This window comes from Sorex araneus, chromosome 3 (assembly GCF_027595985.1).
Source record: "Sorex araneus isolate mSorAra2 chromosome 3, mSorAra2.pri, whole genome shotgun sequence".
Taxonomy (NCBI): Eukaryota; Metazoa; Chordata; class Mammalia; order Eulipotyphla; family Soricidae; genus Sorex; species Sorex araneus.
Genome location: NC_073304.1, coordinates 193,773,161 through 193,786,466, shown reverse-complemented (window position 1 = coordinate 193,786,466; position 13,306 = coordinate 193,773,161). Strand labels below are relative to the sequence as shown.

At 39.2% G+C, this 13,306-nt stretch overlaps 1 protein-coding gene across 1 annotated transcript in view; it reads left to right on the top strand.

Annotated features, from left to right (window-relative positions):
* EFCAB5 (EF-hand calcium binding domain 5) overlaps positions 1 to 9,247 on the top strand; it is a 96,834-nt gene extending 87,587 nt beyond the window's left edge. Inside the window, 1 exon segment of the mRNA XM_055132217.1 lies at positions 8,928 to 9,247. Coding sequence (XP_054988192.1) covers positions 8,928 to 9,247 — 320 coding nt within the window.
* Positions 9,248 to 13,306: the final 4,059 nt, after the last annotated feature.

Here is a 13,306-nt window from a genome sequence, read left to right as displayed (position 1 = left end):
TTGTATCTTATTATGGAAACCTTAAATTCTTGTATGAGGGGTTACAAGATGTAAGATGTCATTACAGGTTAAGCATTCTGTGTTACTGTCTGGTTACTTGAGATTGGTTGCCTTCTATGTTACATCCCATCCAATCTGGTGTGGTACTACTGTATTATCACTGTTGTAGAGTTTGGGCATGTCTTCACAGACATACACTCCAGGAAGTTCAGAATTTTTAATTGCGTGATACAGCTGGAGTTAAATTTTTAACTGGATGGTGACTTTGGGGTGTGGGCATGACTGCTAGGGCTTGTGGAAGTAAAGGAGATAGGGGGAGGGAGGTAGCCTATCCTGACCCCAAGAAGGCAAGTAGATCTCAGTCAGAAAGACCCATACTCAAATTTTCAGCAGGTTAATTTCTGGGTGAGATTCGATATGAAGACAATGACTCGATATGAGTCCCATGAGCAGAGCAAGTGTCTGCTGGGACTTTGTTTGGGCAGATGACCTGCCTTTCTCCGAGGTGCCCCAGATGTCTCAGCCTGAGTAGGTGGCTGATAAGATTTTTTGTGGCAAGTTGATCTTTTTCAAGATTTATTTATGAGTCTCTGGAGCAAGGCTAGCAGATGAGCTTACATGGCACTGGAGGTGGTTGATTGGCATGGCTGCCAAGGTTTTCAGAAGTACAGGGAGCTGGGGGAATCATAGCCCATCCCAACCCTGAGAAAGTCTGGAAATTTCAGTCTAAAAGACCCGCAAACCTAAATTTTCAGTAGGTTAATTTCTAGGTGAGGCTCAATCCTGAGTCCAGCTGGAGGCATGGTGGTGATTTTTGCAGTGTCAACCTTACCTACTAATCCTACTAATTTTTGTTTCTGCATGTGTTAGGATTTAGAACTTCTATTACTGTTCTCTAATTATTTACTTTCTACAACACCTTGTTCATGTTTCATGAATGCAATGCCTTCTCTTTCTGAGGACATTCATAATAACTGATAGCAGGAGTTTGAACACATTTAGCCCGGTGCTTAGGGGGCTCTTAGGGGTGATCAAGGAACCATGTGGTGCTTGGGGCTCCTGCATGCACTCCAGTCCTTGAGTCATCTCCCTGGCCCATGATGACTTTTTGGAAGTTTTTTTCTCCCTGTTGCTTCTGTTTCTATTTTACTGTTTCTGTCTCTGTATTTCATCTTCTTTACATCATGCCACTAGTATACTCCCTTCCATGCCCTGGAAATTAATTCCTTGGAGATATAAAGTCTCCAAAATGGGGGAGATCAGATATAGTTGAGGGAAAGAGTGTCATGGTACAAACAAATAACATAAGTACATACGCTGATGACTGGAACCTTTATAAACTTCCCTTTTCAAGCTCCAAAAGAAAAAAAGCAAGCAAAGGAGCAAATAACTGACACACATATATATTTGGAGTACACAAAAAATATCATGTGAGTTTCATTTTTAATGATCTATTCTCTCATTGTTTAATTTTGACTTTTTGTTTAGATTTTTAAAAATAAATTATAAATTAATAGACATGTATGGGAGCCCTACTCTACTTTTGCTATCAACTTAGGTGTGTGATCAAAAAATGCCACTGTTGTATTAAACTGAATTTCTATAAAGTAAATTGCATTGTACTTTCTACAACTTGGGGGTTCATCACCATCTCAATGTGAGATATATACTCTCCGCTCTCATCACTCTGGATAGTGTTCTCTCTTGAGCATGTATCTCTCTCTCTTTCTCTCTCTCTTATATTTCTCTAAAGCTATTCTAGTAAATGAAAAATAAGAAATGAATTATACTTATTTCAATCTATACATGATTTGATTTTTAGCTATGTCATGAAAAAAAGCCAATAATGTGATATTGTACATAAATTTTCCCTGCAATACGCATGAAACGAATATACCTGAAAAATTCAGTATTCAACCTGGAACTCTGATTTGTTTGATTTGGCAGAGGGAGAGGTTAAACCACACCCTGTGGACTCAGGGATTATTACTGGCTTTTTACTCAGAAGTGACTCCTGGTGGTGCTCAGGGATAAAACTGGGAGTTGATAGGATGCAAAGCTAACAGCTTCACTTTTCTCCAATGAAGAAAAATTGCATTTTTTAGGGTCAGAAAGATTAAGACGCTTACCTTTTATGGGCCAATCTCAGTTTGATCCTGGCACCGCATATTTCCCCCAAGTGCAGTCAGGAGTGACCCGTGATCATAGAGTCAGGTGTAAGCCTCAAGTACCACTGGGTGTAGCCCCACAACAAACAAACAAATTTTGCCTTTTTAACCTCCCTTATTAAATACTAATTCCTGATAAACTGCACTCTACAATGCCTTTGGGAGCACCTTAAATTAATAGTAACTTAAATGCCCACCTGCTATGGCAAATATGAGTTCCTCTGCCTAATTTGGGTGGGGGGGGGAGTAATCCCTGACAGTGTTCAGGGATTACTGTTGCTTCTGTGTTCAGAGATCACTCCTGGTGATGTTATGTGGGTCAGGAATTGAACTGAGGTCGGCTGCAGATAGGGATCCTGCCTGCTGTTCTGTTCCTCTGGCTCCTCATTAAAAATAGATTGAAATCTTCACACAAGCCTGCTTCAGTGAATAATGTTGCATGTTCAATTCTTTCACATTGCAGTAAGGCTAGGGAGTGAGATAAGGTATGCAGAACAATAGAAATGAGACTTAAAACTATAAACGCTACTGATGAAGGAGCAAGGCAGTGAAAAAAAACACTGCTGGCTGGGCCAGAGATAGTACAGTAGGTAAGGCTCTTTGCCTTGCAAGTGGCTGACCCAGGTTGATCCCGGCACCATCTATGTTGCCCTACCCCCGCCCTCCCAGGAGTCATCCCTGAGCACAGAGCCAGTAAGTAGTAAGTCATGAGCACAGCCAGGTGTGGCCCTCCAAAAAACAAATAAACAAAAATTACCAGGCCAGATATTATTGCACTAAAGCATGAATGTGAGGCTCGTGATTCCCTTCATAACCCACATGCACTGGGCATGGTCCCCATTAGAGGGTCTGATTCTGGAGCCATGTAACCAAGTGTGCGGGACTCCTGGTGAGCATTAACACTGGAATTTGTGGGGCTGGAGTGACAGCCCAGCAGGTAGCATGTTTGCCTTGCATATGGCCAACCCAGATTCGATTCCCAGCATCCTCTATGGTCCCCTGAGCACTGCCATGGGTAGTTCCTGAGAGCAGATCCAGGAGTGAACCCTGTGCATCGATGGTGTGACCCAAAGGGGAAAAAAAAGAAGAAAAAAACAAAACACTGGAATTTGTGGGGGAAAGACACTAAAACATGCAAAACCCACAAGTAACACAAGAAGTCAGACAACCCCTACAACACAACCAATGTGTGTGACCTCCAGTCTTTGCAGCAACAACAATAAAACAACAAAAGGAAGGGAAGGTTGTGGAGAAATACCCCTGATCATTGTTTAGTTCTTAGTTAAAAGAAGCTCTCCTTCCTTCCTTCCTTCCTTCCTTCCTTCCTTCCTTCCTTCCTTCCTTCCTTCCTTCCTTCCTTCCTTCCTTCCTTCCTTCCTTCCTTCTTCCTTCCTTCCTTCCTTCCTTCCTTCCTTCCTTCCTTCCTTTCTTCCTTCCATCCTTTCTTCCTTCCTTCCTCCCTTCCTCTCTCTTTCTTTTTCTTTCTTTCTTTCTTTCTTTCTTTCTTTCTTTCTTTCTTTCTTTCTTTCTTTCTTTCTTTCTTTCTTTCTTTCTTTCTTTCTTTCTTTCTCTCCTTCTTTCTTCCTTTCTCTCTTTCTCTCTTTCTTTCTTTCTTTCTTTCTTTCTTTCTTTCTTTCTTTCTTTCTTTCTTTCTTTCTTTCTTTCTTTCTTTCTTTCTTTCTTTCTCTCCTTCTTTCTTCCTTTCTCTCTTTCTTTCTTTCTTTCTTTCTTTCTTTCTTTCTTTCTTTCTTTCTTTCTTTCTTTCTTTCTTTCTTTCTTTCTTTCTCTCCTTCTTTCTTCCTTTCTCTCTTCTTCTTTCTTTCTTTCTTTCTCTCTTTCTTTCTTTCTTTCTTTCTTCTTCTTTCTTTCTTTCTTTCTTTCTTTCTCTCTCTTTCTTTCTTCCTTTCTCTCTTTCTTTCTTTCTTTCTTTCTTTCTTTCTTTCTTTCTTTCTTTCTTTCTTTCTTTCTTTCTTTCTTTCTTTCTCCCCTTCCTTTCTCTCTTTCTCTCCTTTCTTTCTTTTTTTTCTTTCTCCCCTTCCTTTCTCTCTCTCTTTTCTTTCTCTTTCTTTCTTTATTTCTTTCTCTAGTGGTTTTCAGTCAGGACTAACTAACTCTATGCTCAAGGATCACCCTGGCAATGCTCAGCCACTGCAAAGCTAGCACCTTACTTAACTATTTTTCCAGCCCCATTTTATACTTTATACATTTTATACTTTTGTACTTGAAACTTAAGTGCGTACTATATGTTTTGTTTTGTTTTTGCCATTTTTAACTTTACTCATAACTCCCAAAGGACTTAACTAAAGCAGTACTAGAGTAGGGATCTGTAAATCAAATTTTACTTTAGAAATATTATATGAAACCCCCATGTTTTCAGCATAGTAAATCAATCCTTCATGTAATTATAAGATTGATTAAACCAGAACCTAGATAAACACTTTGAAAGTCCTCTAAATGAACAACTTCAAATATTCAAAGACTGACTTATCCTTCTTGGGGGTGTGTGTGCAAGGAGTCGTAGAGAGAAGTGTTCAGGGATTAAACTCAGGGCCTCAAACATAAGACATATGTTTACTCTACCACAGAGTGACATCCCTGACTTGACCTAATTCTTTCGAGCTCAGATAAATGATCATTTAGTATAAACTTTACAAAGCCCTCCCTGAAGCATAATTTCTGTGGTAAGGAAGAAAATAAAGATATTATGTCTGCTTGAGAGAATTCTGAAATATCTGTGCAAATTCTTGCTATGGTTGGCTACCAAGCTGCAAAGATCTGAGCTCACTCCACCACAAGAGAGCAGCAGCACTCAACCATTGTTAACACAAACCCAAGGGAGGGAGAGAGGCTTCATTAGAAGAATCATTAAAGCCACTTGCTAAAGCATCCATCTCTCACTGGAAAGGGCTGGCAAATAAGGATCACCGTGGATGCAGGTTCAGAGTTTCTATCTATCTCCAGTAACAATAAGACAGGAAACAAGCAAGAGGGCTTGTAAAAGGGAGCGACCTTGCTCCCATCTCCTGTCCTTGAATTACCATGGAGACGCTATGGCTAATGCAGCTTAATAACAGCTGCAGATAGGGGTCTGTTCATTTGGTTGTTCAGATAAGAACACTGTGGCAGTTATTGAAGAAACTGAGTTCTTAATGGGGATCTGGGAAAGGCAGAATAAAAGCTGCGAAGGGTAGCTGAGTTGTATTTTAGAAAATTGGTTAGAAATGATTTTGGGAGTGTTCTAGGGTGAATACTACTTTAGTTTAGATTTATAATGCTGGGACATTAAGATAAGCACAATAATTTTTGCAACTGATTGAATTAACTTCAAACCATTGCAGGAAGGTAATGAATACAAAAAAGAATCAGAATGGTAACAAAAGCAATTCAATATCTTAAATGTATATTATTGGTCCATAAATATAACATGATTTATATTTATGACATAACACATATTTTAATGTGTTCTCACAACTAAATATCTATTTTTGGTTTGAATTCATAATTGTTATTAATGTTGCTAGGGTATGTCTGAAAAAAACGATTTGGTATTTGAAAAACCCAACTTAAATTTCAACAATTTATTGCTTTCAATTCCACTCTTATTGAACACTTAAAATTGAGAGTAGACTGTATCACTGTGGATGTTGAAATAGAGAATTCTAGAGAACCGTCCCCAAATGTTGTAAGATAAACCTCAAATTAAAATTGAGAGCTGTGAACATTTTCCACACATTCCATGCCTTTCCTTTCCCACAATTGTACCTTTTGATGTAGTGATATGCCTTGCTAATTCAAGGAAACCTGTTCCTTCGTGTTGATTGATTATAGGGGAGTCAATTGATTATAGGGGAGTTTGTTTTGGGTCTAGAGCAATAATGAAGTGGGTAAGGTTCTTGCCTTGCTGGCGTCTGACCCAGGTTCAATCTCCAGCATCCTATATACTCCCCTGCACCAGCCAGGAGGGAGCCCAGAGCCATTAGTAAGCATGAACACCACCAGGTGTGACCCAAAGCACCCCCCCCACAAACACACACACCAAATTTAAAAAACAATTTTAAGTTCTGATTTGTTATTCAATAGATATTAGTAATATAATTATCGTTGCTGTTAATAAATCTGAGTAGAATATTTAATATGTAAGACCATTTGTTAATGGACAGGGGTAATATATCAGTAGCTCAAAGGGCTGAAGTTCATGTTTTACATGTGGGAGTCTGGGTTCCATCCCCAGTCCCACATGTTTCCTGAGCATCATCACAGGCAGTCTTCACACCCAGAGCTGACTGTGGTTACCCCTGAGAAACACTGTCACTGTGCTTGAGCGAGCACCAGTAATGTCTCCATTGTGGGACTTGTTTGTTACTGTTTTGGACATGTTGAATATGCCACAGGTAGCTTGCCAGGCTCTGCCGTGCCAGCGAGATACTCTTGGTAGCTTTCCGGGCTCTCCAAGAGGGGCGGGGAAATCGAACCCAGGTCAGGCACGTACAAGGCAAATGCCCTACTACTGTGCTATCGCTCCAGCCCACAAAAAAAAAAAAAATCTCATTAATTTTAAGTATCAGGGTTGGGGTGATAGTACAGCAGGCAAAGCACTTGTCTTGCACACAGCCAACCTCAAGTGGATCCCTGGAATTACATAAAGTGGGGAGTGATCCCTGAGCTTAGAGCCAGGAGTAATCCTGAGCACTGCCAGGTATGTCAAAATAATAATAATAATAGATTATAGTTGTCACTAAATAATTTATCCAACTCAACTCAGCAAACGTTTATTATACTATGTAAGATACTAGAGGTAACATAAATGTATAAAAAAACCAGACCTGAAGGTGAAAGAGAAAGAAAATATTTTTCTGAGCTATTATTCCATGGCATAATTTTACATATATTTTCTCATCAACCCACATACAATTTTGAGGTGTTATCTACATTTTAGAGAAAAAGAAACAGAGACAGAGCTATTAAGTGACCTGCTCAAGATCACAAAACTGGTCTGATACTCAAGATTGTAACCCCAAGCTCTAAAGTATATTTTCTTTCCATTGGATCATCCTATCTGAATATTAGATATTGTCTTTGTGAAAAATGCTTATGAATGTCAGTTTAAAAGTTTGAAACTTAACCAAACATTCATAATGGTGTAGAATGGTGGAATTTTGTCATATATTTTTTGTGTAGAAGCCATACTCAATAGCGTTCAGGGACTACTCCTGGCTACATTTCAGGTGTCATTTATAGTGGTGCTCAGGGGACCATGCAGTGTGGGGGATCAAATTAAAATTATTACATACAATTGAGATTGTGTACCACTCTTGAACTCCATTCTCTTTTCATCCTCTCTAAAGAGGATATATTATGAGTTTTGTGTTTATTTGTTTTGTGCATAATTCATTTCCTTACTACATATGTATAGCTCCAGCACAGTGGGTAGGGCGTTTGCCTTGCATGTGGCCGACCCAGGTTCGATTCCTCTGCCCCTCTGGGAGAACCCCGCAAGCTACCGAGAGTGTCTCGCCCGCACTGCAGAGCCTGGCAAGCTACCTGTGGCATATTCCATATGCCAAAAAACAGTAACAACAAGTCTCACAATGGAGATGTTACTGGTGCCCGCACGAGCAACTTGATGAGCAACAAGATGACGGTGATACAGTGATACTACATATGTATGAATTCAGGACAGAGTTTGTAATGGGTGGCAGTGCCAGGAATCAATTTCAAGGTGTCACATACATAAGACAAGTGCTCTGCCCTTGAGCCACATCCTTGACCACAATATAATGTTATTTTGTAGATTCAATTTTTTTAATAGGAGCTATCTCCAGTGTATTCAGGGGACATAGAGCTAATCTTTATGATGCTTAGGGGCTACCAGGGTCACAATAATCAGAGCTTAGGGAGGCCATGTAGTATGAGAAACCAAATTCAGGACCTCACACTTGTTAAGCATGTGCTCTACTACTTGAGCTGTCTCCCTGAGCCCCTTAACTACTTTTTAATTGTATGCAAAAGTAGAGGGTATTCTAAAAATTGCTTTTGGGAATCAATATGTTTTGAGATTTAGCCATAAAAATATCTATATATCTATATACATGTATATGTATATATAATGCTATATAGTCTTTTGTGATGTAAATATACCAAAATTAATTTGATGTTTTCCTGAAATCACATATTTATTTTTGTTTATGTTTTTGGGGGCACACCCTGTGATGCTCAAGGTTTACTCCTGGCTCTGTATTTAATAATCACTTGTGGCACTGCTGCTTGGAGAACCATATGGGATACCTAAGATCCAACCTGGGTTGGCCGCCATGCAAGGCAATCACACAACCTGCCGTACTATCTCTCTGACCCCCATTGTTTATTTGGGTTTTTTGATGGACCACATCCTGTGGATGCTCAGGGGTTGCTTCCAGTTGTGCACAAGGGACTGTGAATTACTAGGGATTGAACCCAGGCCTGCCACATGCCTAGCATGCACTCAGCCTATTGAGCCAGCTCTGTGGCTCCAATATTCTTTAAAATCCTCCTTTTAATTTAATTTTTAAGAAATTATTTATTTTTCCATGCTGGGTATCAAATTCAGGACCTCACACACACTCGCACTGAGCCATATTCCCGGCCCTGTTACAACAAATTTGAAGAAGTTTCTGCTCTGCTTGTGACTCAAACGGAACTAATAAACATTTGTCTTAACTTATATTTTAGTTATAGAATATCAAATGACCCACAGTCACCTTTCTGTTGTTATTATTGCAGGTCATTCTCGATCGGAAGTCTGGGAGTTTAACAATATTATCACTGAGTACCTCTACCACTGGATACATATCTGTTTAGCTCTCATGGTGCTAAGTGAAAAGTTAAATGATGCTATTGTACCCCCATTGCCCTCCAAGGCTGACTCCTCTATGTATGCCAAAATGCCAGGAATATGCTGGATACAGAGAGCAGGGAATAAGGAACCTGATGACACCAGTGTGATCTCTGACATCAGTAAGATCTCTATCACCAGTGAGATGTCTGACCTCAATTGGAAGCCTAATACCTCACATGAGTCCCTGAACCTGGAGCGATTCTGAGCACTACTGGGTGAATTGTCCCCCCCATCCCCCAATTAAAATTCAGTAACATGTTAATGGAACTGGAAGTATATTTAGAATACTTTTGTCATGCTTGGTTTTGTTTAACTATAAAATATTTTCAACTATAAGGAAGTGCCACATAAACAGATTTTGCTCCCAGACTTTTACCTCAGCACTTTCTAAAATGAAAAGTGTTACCTACAGAGAAATTTGATCTGAAAAAATATCCAATTTAGGTAGCCATAACCACATGACTGTTATAGAACATATTTTTAAAGTTTCCTTTAGTTTTAGCTTCATATCTGCAATAAGACTTGTTACAGTTTATTGGGTAGAATAACTTTTACTCTTTTAAAGTAAAATTAAAGACAAGTCCAGGGGTTGAGACAATTTTTACATCAAAAAGAGACCATGTAATAATAAAGATTTTGAGGAAAAACTGGGAATTATTTTTTCTATTTTTTCAAAGAATTAAATGAATACCTCCTCTTCTCTTTCTTGTCTCTCACCCTCCACTTACCTGGACAACTTAAAAGTCAACTCAATGAATAGAAATTTATATGAGAAAATGTCCATACTCCTAGAGGGTGTGTGGTTGTGGGTGAGGGGGTAAAACACTCTTTTTGTATGACAAAAGTCTCTTAAGTTCAAGAACTGCAGAAAAGAATTTATAGTTGTTTAAAGCTTGTTATTACAGCAAACTTTACTGCACTTTTGTGAGATTTCATCTTTGCAATAAGATATCTGATGACAGAGCCCATTTTTAATAAAATTTTGGGAAATTAAACTTCATTTTCTTTATTTGGTTGACAAAATGTGATGTGTTCCAAACAGCTTGTAATTTGAGACTGGAGGTCCCTTTTAACCTTTTCTGATAAGACGGCAGTATTATTAACAGTCCTCATTTCTCGGATGACCGCATGCCCAGTTGTAACCTATAAGCCAGTTTCATATTTGGAAGGGGACTTTTCAGGGCATTTGCAGTCACATTTCTAGGAAAAATGTTCTTGAAGATATTAAACTGATAGCTACACGTCCTGATGGCTTCAGAACAAGCTTATAAAGAGTTCACTTGTGAATACAAATGGCATGTTAGGCAGCAGGAGGAGAAAACTTTTCAGAATGCTACCTTTTCAATCATGCTTAAAGTGGAAAGTAAGTTAACTAATATTGTTCATTTGCACAGGTGCTTTAATTTCAAGTGTTTTTTTTACATACTACCTCATTTGATCTTCCCAACAAGCTGGTAAGGTAGACAGTCTCAACACTATTATCTTCACCTTATAAATGGAGAAACAAACTTTGAGAGTCAGAGAGTTACCCAGGTCACAAGAGCTAGTAAGAGTCAAGGGACTCCTAGCATCCATGTGTCCTAATTTCTGATTTAGTATCCTTGACAGCACCCTAAACATCTGACTTTCCAAGAAGACAAGCAATAAACTATACTATTGGTCTGTTGGAAATGGCTTTCAAATGAGCTACCAAGAGGTCAGAGAGATAGTATAATATAATATACATGAGATAGCACTGTAGCACTGTCATCCCATTGTTCATCAATTTGCTTGAGCAGGCACCAGTAATGTCTCCATTGTGAGACTTGTTACTGTTTCTGGCATATGGAATATGCCATGTGTAGCTTGCCAGGCTCTGCTATGCGGGCAGGATACTCTCAGTAGCTTGTTGGGCTCTCCAAGATGAATGGAGGAAGCCAGATCGGCCATGTGCAAGGCAAACGCCCTACCCGCTGTACTATCACTCTAGCCCATACATGAGATAGTATAGACATATAAGGTGCTTGCCTTGCGTGTGGCTACATCAGAGGCGATCCTGGTTTGAATTTCCTGCACCACATGTGGTTTCTCAAGGAACTATCAGGAGTCATTCTTGAACACAGAGCCAAAGACAGCCCCTAACTACCAATGGGTGGATATCACCTGCAAATTAGCAATCAACAAGGCATACTGATTTAATTTGTTTAACCACCTTTAAACTAAAATACTAACCCTAGTTTCCAGAGCTTGCTCTTTGAGTAGAGAATGTTATTTACACTTGACAGAAATTTAGATAATGATCTCTATTTCTTTGTGTACTCATTGATTTGCTTTAATTAAATATATATATATATTACTGTATCACTGTCATCCTGTTGCTCATCGATTTGCTCGAGCAGGCACCAGTAACATCTCCATTGTGAGACTTGTTACTGTTTTTGGCATATCGAATACACCACAGGTAGCTTGTCAGGCTCTGCCATTCGGGCGAGATACTCTCAGTAGCTTGCTGGGCTCTTCGAGAGGAGCAGAGGAATCAAACCCAGGTCGGCCGCGTGCAAGGCGAATGCCCTACCCACTGCGCTATACACACACGAACACACACATACACACATAAATATATATATATATATATATATTTGCTTCTGAGTCAACTACTTGCAATTATTTTAGCTCCAGTGTTAATAAATTGCTAACGGAGTTAAATTAAGCTCTTTTCTTGCTATTATAAAGTTTTATAGGGAAAAACCATACCCATAAACATCCATGACTGCTTTCATACCACGAAGGCAGAGTAATTGTAACGAACACCCAAGACCAACAAAGTCTGAATATTCCTCATCTTTGAAAAAAAAAATCATGGCTGGAGAGATAGTACAGCAGGTAAAAGCACTGGCCTTGCACATGACCAACCCAGGTTTAAACCACTAATGGTCCCCTGAGACTGTCTGCCAGGAGTGATCCCTGAGCATAGAGTGAGGAGTAAGCCCTGAGCACCACCAGGTGTGGCCCAAAAGTCAAAATAAATTAAGATTTAAAATTATTTTAAAATGTGGGAGCCACACCAAATTAATTTGACTTCACAGCTCAAGATCTCAGAAAAGGACCCACAAAAGGAGCTCAAACCAGGCAGAAGGAAAGAAATAATAAATCTTAGAGAAGAAATTACTATTTTTTAAAAAAAATTTATTAGTGAATCACTGTGAGATAGTTACAAATTTATGAACTTTTGTGTCTGTATTTCAGTCATACAGTGATTGTAGTGATCATTTACCCATCCCTCCACCAGTGCCCATTCTCCTCCACCAATGATCCCATATCCCTCTCGCCACCCCCACACCATCCCCCACCACCCACCCTGCCTCTGCGACAGGGCATTCCCTTTTGTTCTCAAAAGAATGGATTTGGCTAGTTTGGACAAGGCTAGTCCAGATGGATTCACTAGAAAATTCTTCCAAACATTAAAAGAGGACCTATTGCCAGTTCTTCTCAAGCTTTTCCAGGAAATTGAAGAAACAGAAACTCTCCCAAACAGTTTCTATGAGGCACATATCTCCCTAATACCAAAATCAAACAGACACCACACATACAAAAAAAATTACAGGCCGATATCCCTGATGAACAGGAATGCTAATATCCTCAACAAAATATTAGCAAATAGAATCCAACAACTCATCAAAAAGATCATACACCACGACCAAGTGTGATTCATCCTGGGAATGCAATAATGATTTAATATTGGGAAATCTATAACATAATCTATCATATCAACAAAAAAAGACAAAAACCACATGATCATATCAATAGATGCAGAGAAAGCATTTGACAAGATCCAGCACCCGTTTATGATAAAAACTCTCACCAAAATTGGTATTGAAGGAACTTTCCTCAATATAGTCAAAGCCATCTACCACAAGCCTTTGTCAAGCATTATCCTCAATGGGTAAACACTAAGAGCCTTCCAAGATCAGGGACAAGACAAGGATGCCCACTCTCACTACTTCTGTTCAACATAGTACTGGAAGTCCTTTCAATAGTGGTTAGGGAAGAAAAAGATATTTTTTTCTTCCAGATTGTAAAGGAAGAAATCAAGCTCTCACTATTTGCAGATGATATGATGCTATAGAGAACCTTAAAGCCTCTACCAAGAAACTCCTAGAAACAATAGAATTGTACAGTAAAGTCTCAGGCTATAAAATCAATACCCAAAAGTCCATGGCTTTCCTATATGCAAATAATGCTAAAGAAGAGAGTGACTTAAAATAAAGCAATCCCAGTCACAATC